The sequence below is a fragment of the Haliotis cracherodii genome, unplaced genomic scaffold (assembly GCF_022045235.1).
Source record: "Haliotis cracherodii isolate W230 unplaced genomic scaffold, xgHalCrac1.p SCAF_9, whole genome shotgun sequence".
NCBI lineage: Eukaryota > Metazoa > Mollusca > Gastropoda > Lepetellida > Haliotidae > Haliotis > Haliotis cracherodii.
In genome coordinates, this window is record NW_027266343.1 from 49227488 (window position 1) to 49247549 (window position 20062).

Sequence of the window (20062 nt, forward strand, 5' to 3'; positions counted from 1 at the left end):
ATATGCATATTCTTACGCTGATTTCATGTATTGGTTTCTCAGACGTAATTCTCAGACGTAATTCTCAGATGTATTTCGTTCTATCAGATACATACATGTAATTAAATGTGTTCATTGACCAGTGAAGACAATGTAATATATATATGATTTAATCAGATTTATAGCTATGTACTATTTGTTGTATTGACAGACCAGAGAAGGCAATGAAAACCTTTATACATTTTTATGAAATGAATTTATAATGCTTCTATTGTGTTCACTCTTTAGTGAATATTTAAAATCAATATGATAAGTCAAGGCCACATTTTCCCATAAATTATTCCACTTTCCTCATCCTGTAACAAGGCCAAATGCAAGAAATGAAACTTTTATTTACCTGTCTAAGAATATTACTCACTCACCCATCACTCAGTGCTTTCCTGAGTGGAATGTGAACTATATTTTCCCTTTGCCACAAAATAAATATGTGTATGTTTGGTTCAAGCATACTATACTTATAATATATGACATTAATGCACCTCTCCATTACTTGATGAACTGAATTGTGAAAGCACTAGTTATATAAAAAGAGCAGTTTAGGGTGACATTATGAGCATTGTGGGTGCCCACTCTTCCAGCTGATTGGACAACTACTGTAGGTTAATGTACTATTACCCGGACTGCAGATCATGACTTGTGCTTGAAGTATGCTGATTAGGTGTAACAATAAGTCAGCACAGCATGACTTAAACTGTTTTTAAAGTTTATTACCTGTCTGAAACTGTTGTTGTTTTCTGGAGCAAGCTATTTTAAACATGATGTTATTTAAGTCCACCTTGACTTGAGGAAAGCTGCCCATGTTGAATGTATGTTAAACAGTGGTATGCATGAAGTATATACTGTATATACAATGTAGCAAGTTGTTAGGCCATATTAAGGAGTTAACACAATGTTTTCTCAGTTTCTGAGACATTATATTCAAAAAGTTCCAATTCAAGAATAGTTTTTGTGGAAAATTCTTGCTTGACAAAGAGAGTATGTTTGACTTATTTGAAGAATACTTTAAAAAAAAGAAGATTTTTGCGTTTATCATGTTAACCCTGTAATGTAATGTTATAATGGGGTTAACACACCATTAAGATAAGACTTGAGATAATGAAGGCCACCATCACTCATGTTTATAGGGTCCCATACCTTCTGGTCATGTGAGGTCATTCTGTTATTTCCTACCTGCTGTTATATATTTCGTGGGAATAAATATTTATTTTTTGAAGAGATGATATACTGACGGAAAGACATAAGGGAACAATGACACATACAGGGAAATAAGTTTTACTGTCAGTACGTTTGAAATAGAGCACATACAAATTCAACACGTCAGAATCAAATGTTAAGATGTGTTTGCGTGCATTGTTTCCTACATGTATTTGGTATAAGACTGGGAACCCATGATGGCATATCATTTTACTGTGTTCCCTTATTTATTTCCATCAGTATATCATGAAGTGAGCAAGTGCTACCAATACAAGTTGCATGCATTAGTATGTAGAAATAATATTCCTGTCTAAAACTAAGTGTTCCTTATTTATCTTTATCAGTATAAATACCAGGGGTGTCACACTGTGACGATTATCAATGTGTGGCTCCATCACTAGTCTACACCTGTCCCATTGCTATATTATGTTCATGTATTGATTCATATCTTAATTCTGTATTGACTTTCACAACGTAATGTTTGTACTCGCCTGACCCAGTGACTACTCAGTGGCTTACAATGCTGCCTGTCATGAAATATAGGGCTAGATGTTATTCTGTAATATAGTATTTTATAACAAGGCTAAATTAGCAATCACGCCAGTTATACACAAACTGGTTGATGACGCTGGCCTCTTGTCAGCCAGGCCACGAAGGCAGAACAAATGAATCTGTGTTTCAAGGTTTTAGTGATTGATATAATTAAAGATGAAATCACAAAAATGCTCCTCTTGCAGAAAAAAACAGAAATTGTTGAAAATTCAGTGCTAAACAAATTTATACACCCATGTTTGATGGTGGCTAAAAATGAAACGCAGAAGAAATGGTTATTCGATGGTGATGTATTTGATACTGTTATCATAGTTGTGGTTTGGACTTAATATTTGTTTCGGGAACTGTATCGGTCTAGTAATGTCTTGATAACGTTTGCAATTTTGAAGTCAAATTCAGTTTTCAAGTGTGTGCCTTCTTTTGTCAGGCAGTTTAATACATACATATGCTTCCCAAGTCCAAGACATTCATCCCATAATTGACCTCAGTTGTTGCTTGTTTAAAATTTCAAAATATAATTAACACTCTTCTATTTCCTACTTTGTCTTTTCAAAAATTAAAATGATGAAAGCAACTCCAGAAGTTGATTGATATGGGAAGGGATTCAACTTTTTGACTTACCCAAGAAACATACTTTTTTCATCTTAAAGGTTCGTCTTATCTTGTGTTTCTCCCTGCAGATCTTTAGGGAGATGGCTTGCAATATTATTTTTTTGCCATTTTGTTTAGTTTAGGTCAGGAATCTTATTGGAACAAAATCTGTACACCAAGTACATAATACTTTTTGAAAGATTTAAATGTAACAGTTCCAGAATTCGAAGCCTTACAACAGATATTAAACCTCGGGACAATGTCTGTGGATGTTTACGTGTTTAGACAGACAGGCGATTAAATAATGATTTGTTTTCTAATCCCCACACTGTAATCCCAGCAACTGGGGTTAGTCTGTCAGAACACAGTGAAGGTACGGACTGTACAAGAGAGATTAAAGGCTTTAAAGCGGGATTGAGGGGTCAATTTGTCAGCATGATGTTTATCAGGGATCTCTGTCACTCTTTGATAGTCAGGCTACCATAAAGGTCATTTGTGTATATGTAGAATTTATGCATGTGGACAACCTTTCATCTGAGAATTAAAGCAATGCATAGATTGATGCATGTTTTCCTCAGACCTGTTTGTTCTGGTTTTATGGACAATTGAGTGAATGAAATGGTTTTAATGTTGCTTTTAAAATATCTATGTAAAATTTAAAAGAAACAAGTTAAAGATTAAAGCTCTGTCTTTGAATGTGCTTTTGTCAAACATCTTTTTGATTGTGTATAGCTTAGAACATACATTGAATGGGACTTCACCCACAAAAAGTACTAGAATCTGTACTTTACTGAAAAGTGTAATCCCAAATATAACATACGTTACGTTATTGTTAAGTTTTATTAACTATGGCTAGAGAATGTTTGAGGGTGCCCCCACTCCCTCCCCACTGAATCCTGAATACCATCAATTGTTTCACTCTGAGCCTCATTCCTTGCCCCTGAATCCCGAATAATACTTAAGACAAATCTCAAAAGCATTGAGAAAAGTGTGCAATTTAAAGTTTTAATTACTAATAAAATATGTCAAAAATAAAATATATAAGGGAAATCTTAACATAAACCATCTTACCTTTTTTCAATGTTGAATCTGCTTCTGAAATACAATTTTCTTTGTTTCTTATGTACAACTCTGGTGCGTACCGAATACCCTCTTAATAGACCCCCGAATCCCTCATACCAAAAGGGGGGCGACCGGGTAGCCTAGTGGTTAAAGCGTCAGCTCATCACGCCTCAGACCTGGGTTCGATTCCCGACATGGTTACAGTGTGTGAAGCCCATTTCTGGTGTGCCCCGCCATGATATTGCTGGGATATTGCTAAATGCGGCGTAAAACAATACTCACTCACTCCTACCAAAAGGGGTTGGCAGCGTCATGTTTTTCAACACAGACCCACTTTTCTCATTGACCTGTCTGACCTCTTAATACGGGGCGTGTAATAACTGCTATAACCTACCCTGCTTCATTCAACGCTGAGATTGGTCCTACATTATTTATCGTATACACTATACAAACACACATTCCTACTATCAGTCAGAACACAAGAGCAAATCTCTCACCCAGTTTTCTTTAATTGTGACACTATTTCCTTTCTACATGGACACACATGCATTAACTGGAATGTCATACTACCACAATGAGAATATTAGGATCTTGTAGCTTACACAGAGGTATTTACTTTGTGGATATTTCTTATATCCCAGTGATGTTTCTGTTTCTAATAAATGTATTAGAATGCCGTACCTAATCAGACTGGCTGACATCTATATGTCCTGCGGATGTCATTTGGGACTGTTATTTCAATCACTCGGGAGGTCGGGTAGCCTAGTGGTTAAAGCGTTCACTCGTCATGCCGAAGACCCGGGTTCGCTCCCGACATGGGTACAATGTGTGAAGCCCATTTCTGGTGTCCCCCGCCATGATATTGCTGGAATATTGCTAAAAGTGGCGTAAAACCATACTCGCTGACTTACTATTTCAATCATTGAAAGTGATTAGTGTTGAATGCCACCTCAGCAACCTTGCAGCTACTCCGGTGACCAATTACAGAATAAACAGACTGAAAAATGTATTTAACATTTTTATATTATCAAATTTTTAAATTATTAGTTGGTTGGATGTAATCAGCTATGGATCATTACTTATACTACTCAACTTATGATCAGGATTTTGAGACATTTCGTCCCATTTACATATATGTATTTATAGAGATGTGTTTCTGTATCATGGAATAATAGCAATAAGCCCATCCAAAGTTGTGTAGTTTAGTTATCGTCCCGAGGAGTAGTGGGTTAAGTAGACAAGTCTCTGAAATAAACATATTTTTACAGAAAAAAATCAGTTAAATTATAGTTGTGAAATATAATAAAAAGAAGTCTGGAGACATTCTTCATTTTCAGATACTGCAGTAATCTAGACTTGCCAAACATTATGGGCTGTATTGGATATATTTGTTTCAGGGTCTGTATGACACACTATGGGTTAAGTGACTAATGTGTTTATGATGCCAAGGCTCAAGTGTGGGCCCATTCTCCATATGTCTCACCCTAATATGTCTTGAATAATGTTAATTCTACCATAATTTATAAATACTTGATTCTGATTGGTCAATCAGATGTATCAAATCACAATAACCACCTCTTTTGAAACTGATTTGACAGCTGCATCACAACGGAAGCTATAAATATATATAAAAAAAGTACTAATTCGTTATATTTAGAAGTTTTTATGATAGTATTTCAACAGGTGGTAATTATATATTGTGAGCTACAGTAAAACAGTGTTTTATTTCAATATTTTACCCTTTTAGATCGGGGGGTTAAAAAAACAAGTTTAAATAAAACTTTTGCCTCAATACACTTGAGTTGATTTACTCCCTGCTTGGAATACAAAGCCAAGAGCCAGAATATTCAACCCATACAGGCACTGGTCCTTCTACGTCTCTTCGATACTGTTTGGCGATTGTCCAACCGGAGACAAAACACCCCACCGTGAATAGACCTGTATCTGTGTATACCCAGGAATGTAGAACCCTGTAAGCAGGGACAGACAGGGACCGGCCAACTATCTCCCTGTTATCGGCACCATTCCCCACGATTGTCCATATGTCACCTGGCCGCGGCTAATTACGACTAACGACATAGGTATGCCAGGTGATGGAACTGATCCCTATAGTAGAAAGGTGGTGTACTTGTATATTTATATAGACATATGAGTTTGGTGCAGGGGGGAGATATTTTTTGGGATTTGTTGTGTAATTTGAGTACCCTGTTCCTATAGCGTGAGGCTTGCATTTAGGTTATTGTCTGTGATAAGATTGTTTATCATTTGGCTTTGGCAATAAACAGGGAAATAGTTATGTGCTTGGAGGTGATTTCCTATTCAGCTAATTACCTTTAGCATACTTTGACTGATAGTAGCTAATTGATATTGAAAGTTTGTGTTAGGTACAAAGTTGTATCATGTACCAATCTTCTAGTTCAATAACTTCCTATTTTTTAAAATGTATCTGTATACTGTATGGTAATATTTCCAAATTAGATGTCTATGACCATGTGTGAATATAGTATGTATATTTCTATTCATTATTTTGTTCAAAGTGTTATGGCAAAATAATCAGTTTATTAAAATACTATTTTAAATTCTTTTTTGTATTTAAAAAAAATACTATTTGAAAAATAATTAAAATGTTATTAAATACTATATTTATATAAAAAACTTATACTATTTTATGTTTGGAGCAAACTGATAAAATATTTATGATGTTTCTTGTTGTTTCCCTGACTGGTGTTCATCATTAAGGGGATATAACAAGGACTGGTCAACTCAGCGTTGAGACACTCAGTGTCTGAGGGGGGTGTCCATTTTAAACTGAAGCATGGAACTATCTAAGAAATAATGGATTATTAACTTTCACAACTTATTAGTTTAGTCACAGACCCATATACAAGTCGGTGATTTAGTATATTTTAAATCATGTTGAAACAGATATGCTGCTTTTATCATTGTTAATTGTATTCAATTTGATTCTGACTGAAAATGGTTCTGAACCAGAGATATATTCATAAACTGTGCACTTCTGTCTTCATGTTTAATGAAACCATTAAACAGTTGAGTCTGAAGAGGCACATATGTACCTCCATGTTAGATCCCCAGCATGACCATGATTGGTCAGATGATGGAGTCAGGGGTCAGGACAGATGCTGCGACAGGAGACCTAGGACATGTTTAACGGCTTCTGTGCATTAGTGGTGTGTGAAGTTCTGCCTCTGTATCAGTGGTGTATGGAGTTCCTCATGCTGAGAGACCTTGTGATTGGTCCAATATGACAGCAGGGGTCAAAGTTGACTTGTCAGGGCCAGTTGTGACCACATCAAAGAATGATAATGTTGTGATCATGGGGATTAAAGTTTGGAGTTTTTGTTGTGTAGCTGTTCATATCCGTTTTATCATTTTCAGAGCCAGATGCTTTCTATGTTCCTCCGGAGTATCAGCATGACGGACACACGTACAAGGTAGGGCCATCTGGAGTGAGTGAGTGAGTGGGATCTGATTGAAATAGTATCTCAGTCATGTCAGCTGAATATGAGAAGATATTAATTAATTAGATATTAAGGACATATACTGTATAAGCGTCAGTTTATGAATATTTAGCACACTAGCTTAAGTCTAATTAATGTCAAAATTGCAGTAGTATCGCAAGTGAGTGAGTGAGTGAATTGTGTTTAGTTCTGCTAGATTTCATAGCATCTCAGCTCAATGGGATACGAGGAATGCAGGTGGTGGACATTGACAACTTTGATGAACTTACATCTTCCCAAGGCAAGGGAGTTAACTGACCATAAAAGTCCAGTTTCCACCCTTGCCGAACTAGACTGGAATTATAGAATTATATATTGGCCAGGTTAATGAGTCTATTCATAGTCCAATGAAAATCATGTAACAAAATCAACATCCGGTTAAAAAACTAAGCAGATTTTTGGTGATGGCAGAATTTGCAAAGCATGTATACCAACTTAGCGTCAACAGATATTTTCCAAATCTTTTCATGTTTTTAACCAAGGTGGTCAAGTGATATGATGCACTTTGCGAATTAAGACCCATTTTATTACGAAATAGACCTTGATTATCTCTAAGATCGTCTTCACTGGGCGACACCATTTTATTTGAAGCAATACAAGTGATATGAGAAGTAGAATTTGATTGGTCGATATGAAGGACATAGAAGGGACATAACTCATAATAGCAACTGGTGACGCTATGATTGAGCCCAGAAATTCCAGTCTAGTTCGGCAAGGATGGAATCTGGACTTTTACAGTGAGTGAGTGAGTGAGTGAGTGAGTGGTTTTGTGCCGCTTTCAGCAATACTCAAGCAATATCATGACAGGGGACACCAAGAATGGGATTCACACAAATTACCCTTGTGGGTATTCGAACCCAGGACTTCGTCATGACAAGCTAATGCTTTACCCACTAAGCTACTCCACTACCCCAACAGTATTAGGGGTGTAATAATTCACTGATTGTTCCATGCATCACGATAGGCTGTGCCATGTCACATGTATTTTATCGTGTGGTCAAGTATCAATACAAAACCGTACACATGAAAATGCACATACCTACAAGAGGCCTCATGTAAGATTATTTTTATTTTGTTTGGGCTATTTATGGGGATCGGAGGCAGGGGGATCGGAAAAGGGGGATCGGAGGCAGGGGGATCGGAGGCAAAGGCAAGGGGATCGGAGGCAAAGGCAGGGGGATCGGAGGCAAAGGCAGGGGATCTGAGCCAGGGGGATCGGAGGCAGGGGGATCTGAAGCAGGGGGATCGGAGGCAGGGGAATTGGAGGCAAAGGTAGGGGATCTGAGCCAGGGGGATCGGAGGCAGGGGAATTAGAGGCAGGGGGATCGGAGGCAGGGAATTTGAGGCAGGGGGATCGGAGGCAAAGGTAGGGGATCTGAGCTAGGGGGATCGGAGGCAGGGGGATTAGAGGCAGGGGGATCAGAGGCAGGGAATTTGAGGCAGGGGGATAAGAGGCAGGGGGATCAGAGGCAGGGGGATTTGAGGCAAAGGTAGAGGATCTGAGCCAGGGGGATCGGAGGCAGGGGGATTAGAGGCAGGGGGATCGGAGGCAGGGGGATCAGAGGCAGGGGGATCGGAGGCAGGGGGATTAGAGGCAGGAGGATCTGAGCCAGGGGGATCGGAGGCAGGGGGATTAGAGGCAGGAGGATCGGACACGGGGGATCGGAGGCAGGGGGATTAGAGGCAGGGGGATCAGAGGCAGGGAATCTGAGGCTGGGGGTAGTAGGCAGGGGATCAGAGGCATCTGGATCGGAGGCAGGGGGATCAGAGACAGGGATCAGAGGCAGGGGGATCGGAGGCAGGGGGATTAGAGGCAGGGGGATCGGAGGCAGGGAATCTGAGGCTGGGGGTAGTAGGCAGGGGATCAGAGGCATCTGGATCGGAGGCAGGGGGATCAGAGACAGGGATCAGAGGCAGGGGGATCGGAGGCAGGGGGATCGAAGGCAAAGGCAGGGGATCGGAGGCAGGGGGATCGGAGGCATAGGGATCAGAGGTAGGGGGATCGGAGGTAGGGGGATCGGATGAAGGGAGATCGGAGGCAGTAAATCCCAACCTACCTTATCCTTTCATTGTTCTGAACACTGGGTTCGATACCCCACATGGGTGCAATGTATGGTGCCCATTTCAGGAATATTGCTTAACAGGGCCTAAAAGCATACTCCTTCATTCTATGGTTTAATTGTTTATATCAACCGAAACTCTTTAGATCTTTTCAGGTACATAAACAATGGTTACCTGTGCCAGGTGTGCTGCTATGTACACCTGAGACCTTTAGATTGATTGTCAGAAGCACAGACACCTCTTTGATGTTCTATTAAGTCCTTGTTGCAAGAGTGGACATGTTGTCCTGGAGTGTCTGCGGATGTACATACAAGTTAGGACAACATATATGTTTATTTACAGAGTGCAAGATTTGCGTTCAATTCCTGTGTCCACATGCTAGTTGTGACTCCAAGGAACACTGACATCTTTATCCAGGAGATTATTTCAGAAGACAAGCAGATTTATACACTGACAAACAAATATCTTGGTTGTACAATTGTTAAACATGCTCATTCCATTCAGATTACATATAACCTACACAAACTCTTAAGAATTAACTTCAATATTTTTTACGTTTATGGAAGTGTGATCGTAAAAAAGTGTACTTATCATTTTTTATGTTTATACCTCTCTAAATGCAAAAATCATTGAAGTCAATTCTTATAAATAAATATGTCAACAATTATAACTTCACAGACTGCTTATCTAATGATTAACACAAAAACACTTGTCGACAACAGTACGAAATTAGTAACATTGTTCAACGCAGTAATGCAACACAAAACCCTGCCCATTCTATTATCAGCCAATCAGGAACAAAAGTTTGATTGTGGGCGTGGCATAATTTTATTCGCTTGATGTAAACATAAACGCAAAAAAATATTGCTCGGTTAGCAAAACACTTGACAAGGAATCGCTTGCAGTCTATTTATTTACATTTATCTTATTCAAACATATACAGGCTTCATCTCAAATAATGAGTAAAAGTTTTGAAGAAAAGTTAAAACCAACATTGATACATGGCAAATGAATGTGCCAAAAAAATTATTTAACTACTCAGAGTGTAGTGTGTAGAGCTACATCCTAAGCTTGTTAAAACATGCTCCATCACTATATAGGCTTCATTGCAGCAGGCCAGCTATTGTGTATGTCACTTAAGAAAGAACACCAGGATCTGATAATGGTGGGTTTGAATCCCATATTTGCCGTGATTATGATCCTTGATTTGCTAGCACCGATGTTATAATCCATGCTTGTAGATTTCACCAGTGTGGTAAGCAACCTCGAAATGCGTCACCTCGGCTCCTCCGACATTACCCTAACACTCAGTGATATAAAAAAGATATTGTTCATTCATTGATACTCTATTTGAGTCTCCTGACCAAGCCTGTAACATACGCAGGGACTAGTGGGTGGGTCTAATACCTGTCCTTTATTCTCCAAATTACATTGACAATGACCTAAGTATGTATTTGTAATGTGGTAAATCAATCATGTAAACAAACACTTGTGTCAGCCATGTTTATCTAATGGCATTAATGCGGTGATAACCTACTCCATGATATCAACAAATGGCCATTGATTGCCAGTTCTGTGATAGCAATCAGTCACATGTGTTTCCAAGTATGGAGTACAGTTACTTCTTTCCCCTCTTCAAGAATGTTGACATTAATATGGGTCAATGGTAGCAAGTTTAGCAGTTGTAGATCAAGACTAGACTAACTCTTAGTCCATGAAAACATTTCTTTAAAATAATTGTATTTTTCTTTCTTCAAAAGGACCTTTCCTCAACACTTAGTCTTTGAAAATATTTGTTTAAAATAATCTTATATATACATATATTCCACAGTCATGGCGCAAGACTAATTGAGAAAACTAGACTTGGTTTGGTTTGATCTAGACTTGCCTAGCCTTTTGGCAGAAAAATATATACGTTCCACATTCATGCCGCAGGACTAGATAAAGACAGGAATACCTCCAACATTTTCGTACATAAATGGGTGACATTTTTTTAGAAGTAAAGAAGACTTAATGTTAGAAGGCTTTGACTTATTTCAAAGAATGGTAAAGTATTGTGAAAACTTGTTACGTGAATTTAGGAAATTCTTAATTTCAAATCTCAATAAGTGTTGATTTGATGATCTATTATACCTGTCAGTCATGTAAGTAGAATATTATTTTATGAAAAACAGTATCAGAGCTTTTTTACAGTGCCATACTTTGTTCAAGGGCTATAATCTGTGTTTCCTTCATTGTGATTGACAACCTTCTCAGAACACTTAATTAGATTCAAACCAGATTCACTGAATATCTTTTATGTTTAATTTTGTCCGAAAGAATGGAGATAAACATACTGATGACATAGTAATTGGCAGCTACAGTGACATTGTTTAGCCCTGTACTCCTTTAGGTGGTTGGTTTGTTGTTTAATGCGGCACTCATCAATATTCCATCTGTATGACAGAGGTCTGTAAATAATCGAGTCTGGACCAGACAATCCAGTGATTGACATCATGAGCATTGATCTACGCAACTGGGATAAAATTACATAGATCAACCAAGTCTGTGAGCTTGACCACTCGATGCTGTTAGTCGTCTCTTCAGATAAGCATGGTTTGCTATAGCCCAATTCTGACCCAGATATTCAGGGGGCAAACTCCTGTAAGTCGAACTATCTTGTTTAAGACAATGTAGTTACACAATTTTGAACTCCTGTGAGTCGATATGTACGGCATATGACCGTTATGCCTAGCATAATAAGAAATACAATGGAAATGGTAAGTCATCATGTCTAGTGATGTTTAATTGCAAATTTCACATTTTCATTGACAAAGTTTGTTATTGTTATTGCACTGTTGACATCCACCTGAAACGATACGATGTATTTTTTTAGCGACAGAAAAAGAGTTTGATGAAAGTGTAACCCATACATAAGACGACCCCTTTCTACGGAATCTTTTTTTCTGGACCTCAATATTTGGCTTATCTATGGTCATATACAGTATTGTTTGATACTATGTAATTTGACTGTTCTGTCAGAATCATGACAGACACTGTTGTCTAATATAGGCACTCTGTTTGAATTGAACTAGAATTGAGCTAAATATTTTCAATGGCCATAAGGACTGTGAGTTGACAGGACTTCACTGTGTAAATGTATGCAGGAATGTGAATAGTTCCCATGAATAGTTCTTATGAATATTTCTCATGGCATTTTGAATTTTCTGATTGCCTAAGCAAATTTATCAATGTCAATGGTTATTGATATTCTGTTTGTGAATGGTATGATGCACACCTACAGACAAGAAAATTCTGATTGTTGCAAATAAAACAGATTTTTAGTTGTTTTTTGTTTATGTTATGAATACAAAAAATATGACTTGACCTTTCAATACTTTTATTTTTACACATAATTAACCCTATTTTCTATTCCCTGGTAATAAAGACAAAGATTGGTTGACACATTGTTCTGTTTTGCAGTCCCAGCTGTTTTCGCTGGGGATGACGATGCTGTATGCCGTGGAACACCAGGATGAACACAAGCCAGAGTTGAGCCAGAAGCTGACCGACCTCCTCAGTCGTCTGACCGCAGATGACCAGAACCAGAGACCCGAGCTCGACACTGTGATATCTCACTGTGAAGAAGAGCTTGATGGACAGTCTTCCCAGGATATATGTCTCATCCTGTCCACAGTCACACCCTCACCTAGTTCTCAGGAAGGTAGAATATATTTCTGTCTAACCATACCCTCACCTATTTCTCAGGAAGGTAGTATATATTTCTGTCTCTGTCTAACCATACCCTCGCCTAGTTGTCAGGAAGGTAGTATATATTTCTCTCTGTCCCACCATACCCACACCTAGTTGTCAGGAAGGTAGTATATATTTCTCTCTGTCTAACCATACCCTCGCCTAGTTGTCAGGAAGGTAGTATATATTTCTCTCTGTCTCACCATACCCACAGTTGTCAGGAAGGTAGTATATATTTCTCTCTGTCTAACCATACCCTCGCCTAGTTGTAAGGAAGGTAGAATATATTTCTCTCTGTCTCACCATACCCACACCTAGTTGTTAGGAAGGTAGTATATATTTCTCTCTGTCTCACCATACCCACACCTAGTTGTTAGGAAGATAGTATATATTTCTGTCTCAGTCTGGTTTTTCAACTATTTTTCAGGAAGGTAGTATAACCATCCCAAGGAAACCACAATGGTTTCTAATTTCTGTCTAATATTTACTGCACAACTAATAAACATATTAAAATTCAGTCAGGTTAATGCAGCAGTATTTTAGACCAAACTTATTTGATTTAACACACTGACAAAAGTAGTTGTGATCTAACAGGTTCTATTTCATTCCAGCAAACGGCAGCAGTATTCTAGATCTAACAAGTGGCCTTACAGAATACCTACAGTCTCAATCAACCTTCGTCAGCCAATCACCTCTTCCCTTCTCTCCCCCCACTGAACCTGTTAACGCACCACACCTGAACATGGATCATCAGTATCGGCATATGCAAAGAACTGATCAGCATTCTTCTGGGAAACACCATCAGGGAGAGACGCCATATTTGGATAATAACCAAAATGTGACCAGTGTTAGTAGTAAACATTTTGTGTCTGACATACAAGGGAATAGCCCGTCCCACGAGCACAGCAGGCGGACTTATATAGAATACTCATCATCTGTAGATCGAGATGGATATTACCCCAAGGATCATGGGACTTCCAACAGAGCCAGTAGCGGACACGGTCCTAGCGTACAGGAGTCTAGTGTGGATGGTGTTACAGGGCACGGTGTTAGGACTTCAGGCTCCTTCCATACAAACCACCACAAACATGGGCCAGATCCCAGAATGCAACAGCAGTTAGGTCCTGGTGGTGAACCTTTCACAGAGCAGACGGAGTATATCAAAAATGGCCAGTTTTCCTTGCTAGAGAACCATACCTCCACGCCTACCTCGTCAAGTGTAGAAGACAATCAGCCTTCACCTTCACCTTCTAAAGAAAGGAGGAAACAGGTAAGAGTTGTCTTTCCTTGTTTAAATGTTAACATTCAGAATTAGTTATTTTGGTATCATTTTATTTTTTCTCAGTTCAGGTACATATTTTCACAGTTGATCACAGTTGTCTATATGTCCAGAATTTTGATGCATTATACTAAATTATAGAACAATGACTATTTTTACAGAAAGATAGCTCAGTGTTCAGGTCATGCACTGTAGAATACCTTATACAAAAACATCTGACCCTCAAAAGCAGAACCGAAAATTATAGTGCATTTCTATTGGTGTTCAGTATGTAAGACCAACTTTTACTCCATTACATGGGTCCAAGATTCCTTTCTAAGTTTGGAAATTTGAAAAGAAATTAGGATTGTTGTAAAAGTTTTGTCTGATTGAAGTGAGTTCTATACTGTACTCACAGGTTGGTTACTGAACGTTTAATGACTAGGAGACCAAACAAGGGCGGGTCAAGCACTTTTGAAAGGAGGGGTCCAAAATTCAAAATCCTCTTTCCATCAATTTTACTGACTGCAACAAACTACATTTGTTTTTTTAAAGGGGAGTGGGGGTTCCGGAGCCCTGGACCCCTGGACTCTTCCACTGTATCCACCTATGAAGAAGCGACTGAACACATGGGTGATACATGTTCATTCACTGAACAAATTCACCATTGCCTGCCTACAAGTGATGTCATAGTGTCATGTGTATCTCAATATGTTGACAGGGAATGACAATCGCCGATGTGCTTGATTGGATCAACCGCTATCTCAATGAGCAGGAATTGTGGGCCATCTGCCGGGAAGGAGTTCTTGCCCTGCAGAGGAAAAAGAAACACCTACGTAAGTAGAGAGCAGTGGGGCTCACTGGTATATTCATAAATTCTGTAGCATTTGATTGGCTAACCAAGCAATTTTATTGCACCTACTAATACACTGTTTCCTGATTGGCTGATAATAGAACGTGTGTGGCTTGTGGTGCATTTTGTGCTGAACGATGTCACTGATTTCGTGTTGTTGTCTTCAGTTTCCCGGGTGTAAATGATTGAATAAGCAGCCTGTGAAGATATTAATGTTGACAAAGTTTTGATGAGAATTTACCTCAGTGTGTTATTTGTGCAAAAACCATTGTGCATACATTCCGTAAAAAGGCTGCATGGATTCACCCAGTGTGCTCACTGCTTTCTATGTCCATAAACACCAAAAAATATTTAAATCAATTCTTATGTTATTTCTGGGAGACTGTGCCAATTGCTGGAAGCAAAAACAAACAACTGTTGTGGTTGACTTGTGCATGATGGTATCCTTTTTAACATCAAGCAAGGTTCATGGTCAGTCATTGACATGTACACCAAGAAGATTAAAACCCAAATAATTCCTGTTCTTCCTTAGTGTTTGCCTCTCACGGTAGATGTGTTGTGCCTGTTGCAGCTGCCTACATCTCCCCCGATACACTCGTGGTGCGGGGAGACGGCAGCGTGACCTTCAAGGCCATCCCAGAGGACAAACCTCTGGAGGTCATCTTCATGGCGCCAGAACTTCAACAGAAGGGAGTCCTGTCTGAGAAGGTAATCATGTCACCATCACACTAACAAAGACCCCCCTTCAATCTATAGCCAATTCAGCCGTTAAAAAACGGTAACATATATATTGACTTACTTGTTTGAGTTTTTAGTTTTCTATCTGATAGTTTTGATAATATTCAAATATGGCAGGACCCGTGAAGATCCATGGTAGAATAGGTCTTCACTAACCCATGCTTGCCGTAAAAGGCTACTGTGCTTGTCGTAAGAGGCGACTATCAGGATCAGGTGGTCAGGCTCGCTGACTTGGTTGATGCATGTCATCGTATCCAAATTGGCGTGGATCGATGCTCATGAAGTCAATCACTTGATTGTCTGGTCCAGACTCGATTATTTACAGACCCGCCGTCATATAGTTGGAATATTGCTAAGTGCGGCATTAAACAACAAACAAACAAACATTTATGGCAGATTTCAACTCCTATTGATGTCAAATAGATCAATCAAACAACAGGAAGTGAAAGCCCTCTGTTTCCAATTGCAGACCTGCCTCTATGGGTTGGGAATCACCCTGCGCTGTGTGGCCGGCCAGAAGTACTCCACCTCACTGTCTCTCCAGGTCAGCCAGAACTTCGAACAGCTTCTTCTGGGGTTGCTGCAGCCTAGCCCCGAGAGCAGACCCTCCCTCCAGACCTGTCTCCAGGTAATGTAGACCCTCCCTCCAGACCTTTCTCCAGGTAATATAGACCCTCCCTCCAGACCTGTCTCCAGGTAATATAGACCCTCCCTCCAGACCTGTCTCAAGGTAATATAGACCCTCCAGACCTGTCTCCAGGTAATATAGACCCTCCCTCCAGACCTGTCTCCAGGTAATATAGACCCTCCCCCCAGACCTGTCTCCAGGTAATATAGACCCTCCCTCCAGACCTGTCTTCTGGGTAATATAGACCCTCCCTCCAGACCAATCTCCAGATAATAAAGACCCTCCCTCCAGACCTGTCTCCAGGTAAGATAGACCCTCCCTCCAGACTGATCTCCAGATAATAAAGACCCACCCTCCAGACCTGTCTCCAGGTAAGATAGACCCTCCCTCCAGACCGATCTCCAGGTAATAAAGACCCTCCCTCCAGACCTGTCTCCAGGTAATATAGACCTTCCCTCCAGACCAAGAAGCAGACCATCCCTTCAGCATGAAGAGTGTGTCCACAGTGGACGTCAATGAGGCCATGTGTATGATACAGCTCCCTGTAATTGTCCACTTGTTTTTCCAGATGTGTGACAACCACGAGGCAGAGGGCAACCCACCCTCCAAGCTGTCCTGTCAGGAACTGTACAACACAGCCCTCAATACCTCTGTGAGTGGCTGGATATCCTATCATTCATACAAACCGTTAATGAATGCATATTGATATCATTCATACAAACCATTCATGAATGCATATTGATAAGGGTGAAACGATACACCGATATTCCGATGCATCGCGATACTTGACCCACGATACGATATACGATACACGTGGGCCCATTTATCGATACGCCACGATACGGAACGCAAATCTCAAGTAAAGCGTTTCCTCGCTATTGTGCCTTTCAATAAACCGCTAAATTGGTTATAGCGCGCGGTAACGCATGGCTCCCCAAAACGTACTTACATTTTTAATAAGCTCAGGTTTTACACCGACATGTTTTTCCCCATCTCAGAAAACATTATCAGCTGATCCCCGCAAGCACATAACACCGGAAATACCTGTCAGCAAATCCGAACTGAAGTACGCAATTAAATACCATTACTATACTATCTTGTTATTAAAACGTGTTCATTATATATCTGAACTTGTCTTTGTAATATATTTTATTAATTTTATTCAAAATTTCATTTAATATTTTTTTCATTAAGTTATGTGAAATCGTGTGTGAAGAGATACTGCAACCACGGTCAGATTACCGCTTTTGACGTATTGAAACGAACTTTAGTTGCTAGAGAATGGATACATATATTAAAAATGCCATACTTTGACTCCTTAAAAGTCATGTGTGTGGCAATTTGGCGAATATATGTCAACATAAGGTTTTCGCAATCGAAATACATGTAGCACGGGAAGTCCCTAGGGTGACTGATCAAATTGTTCCATACGTAAAAATATCCTGCATTAATTATTTTCTGGTGTTTGAACTTTGAATTGTTTTTAAGGAAAGTTAGAGAAAGTTCCAACTTCAGTAGTCTTGTTATTATAAAATAATTTTGACTGTTCCAAAATCATGAAAGGTTCAATCTTGACATGCTTTAAGTCTTGTTTTATTTATCATTGTGTATCGAGATACGTATCGTATCGTGACCAGAATATCGAGATGCGTATCGTATCGTGACCTTCCTGTATCGTTGCAGCCCTACATATTGATATCATTCATACAAACCATTCATTAATACATATTGATATCATTCATACAAACCATTCATTAATAAAAAGTGATATCATTCATACAAACCATTCATTAATAAGTATTGATATCATTCATACAAACAATTCATTAATACATATTGATATCATTCATACAAACCATTCATTGATGCATATTGATATAATTTATTAAAACCTTTCATTAATGGATATTGATATCATTTATTCACATCAGGTATTTGTATTATTTATTTATGTCATTTACAAACATTATCTTATTTACCGGGTACACAAATTTCTGTTATCATTTAATGGTAGTATTTATTGATATTGTCAATTGATAAGTTATTTCTAAAATTTGTCAAACAATTTATAATTATTATAAATGGAGACATTTGTTGTAATTGATAGTTTTATGAATTTATTTAGTAATAACATTAAGAGAAATAAAACATCACTCAACACTTACTGCCTTATCTTTCCCTTTGTATTCATGTTATGAATTTAGCATCATTGACTAGAAGATTTAATTGTCCATTTAATTTATCCCCCCAGAAAAAACCCTGTCCACCCCGGCCACCCCAGCAGCCCCAGCAGACTCCAACTCCACCACCCATCCCCCCTCCCCCACCTGCGGACGACGATGACATAGTGTCGGAGGAGGAGCTGAACCTTGAATATGTTGTGGAGGAGGAGCAGGACCTGGGCTACGATCACATCCAAGGGGTGAGTACGTGTGTGGGAGATCACATTCAGGGGGTCAGTACGTGTGTGGGAGATCACATTCAGGGTTTTAGTACGTGTGGGAGATCACATTCAGGGGGTCAGTACGTGTGTGGGAGATCACATTCAGGGTTTTAGTACGTGTATGGGAGATCACATTCAGGGGGTCAGTACGTGTGTGGGAGATCACATTCAGGGTTTTAGTACGTGTGGGAGATCACATTCAGGGGGTCAGTACGTGTGTGGGAGATCACATTCAGGGTTTTAGTACGTGTATGGGAGATCACATTCAGGGGGTCAGTACGTGTGTGTGAAATCACATTCAGGGTTTTAGTACGTGTGTGGGAGATCACATTCAGGGTTTTAGTACGTGTGGGAGATCACATTCAGGGGGTCAGTACGTGTGTGGGAGATCACATTCAGGGGGTCAGTACATGTGTGGGAGATCACATTCAGGGTTTTAGTACGTGTGTGGGAGATCACATTCAGGGGGTCAGTACGTGTTTAAGAGATCACATTTCAGGGGGTCAGTACGTGTGTGGGAGATCACATTCAGGGGGTCAGTACGTGTGTGGGAGATCACATTCAGGGTTTTAGTATGTGTGTGGGAGATCACATTCAGGGTTTTAGTACGTGTGTGGGAGATCACATTTAGGGTGTCAGTACGTGTGTGGGAGATCACATTCAGGGTTTTAGTACGTGTGTCGGAGATCACATTCAGGGGGTCAGTACGTGTGTAGGAGATCACATTCAGGGTTTTAGTACGTGTGTGGGAGATCACATTCAGGGTTTTAGTACGTGTGTAGGAGATCACATTCAGGGGGTCAGTACGTGTGTGGGAGATCACATTCAGGGGGTCAGTTTGTGTGTGGGAGATCACATTCAGGGGGGTCAGTACGTGTGCAAGAGATCACATTCAGGGGGTCAGTACGTGTGCAGGAGTTCATATCAAGGGGGACAGTTTGTTGGTGAGAGATCACATCCATTAGAGTGCAGCATTAAACCACAAAGACAACAACATCAAAATACAAAGTGTGGCCAGCCTTATTGTGTGTCAGACGTGAACAGCTCATGCTTTCAGCCTTATTTAGGGACCGGTCATTATCATAGGGTGGTCCCCAAAACATATGACAGTATCTAGGGGAATTTAACGAAATATAATACTCATATTTGGGGAAGGTAATGAAAATATAAACATTTTAAAAGAAAATATAACATGGTTTTGCATTTTGTCTTGTCAGGGAGGTACAAGGGCATAGGTTCATCCCAAAATATGATAAGCATGAGGGGTGGGTTATTATTTTTAGTACATTAGTGCATCAAAAACCTCTGACACACACACACACACACACACACACACACACACACACACACACACACACACACACACACACACCCTGTAATAAATGACCGGTCC

The 20062-nt window shown here is 39.6% G+C and overlaps 1 protein-coding gene across 1 annotated transcript in view; it reads left to right on the forward strand.

The window, feature by feature from the left end:
* LOC139452368 (uncharacterized) overlaps positions 1–20062 on the forward strand; it is an 80790-nt gene that overhangs the window by 33418 nt on the left and 27310 nt on the right. The window contains exons 2-9 of the mRNA XM_071233827.1: positions 6835–6890; positions 12480–12720; positions 13361–14019; positions 14729–14843; positions 15432–15568; positions 16068–16226; positions 16795–16878; positions 18478–18648. Coding sequence (XP_071089928.1) covers positions 6835–6890; positions 12480–12720; positions 13361–14019; positions 14729–14843; positions 15432–15568; positions 16068–16226; positions 16795–16878; positions 18478–18648 — 1622 coding nt within the window. The remainder of the gene's footprint in view (positions 1–6834; positions 6891–12479; positions 12721–13360; positions 14020–14728; positions 14844–15431; positions 15569–16067; positions 16227–16794; positions 16879–18477; positions 18649–20062) is intronic.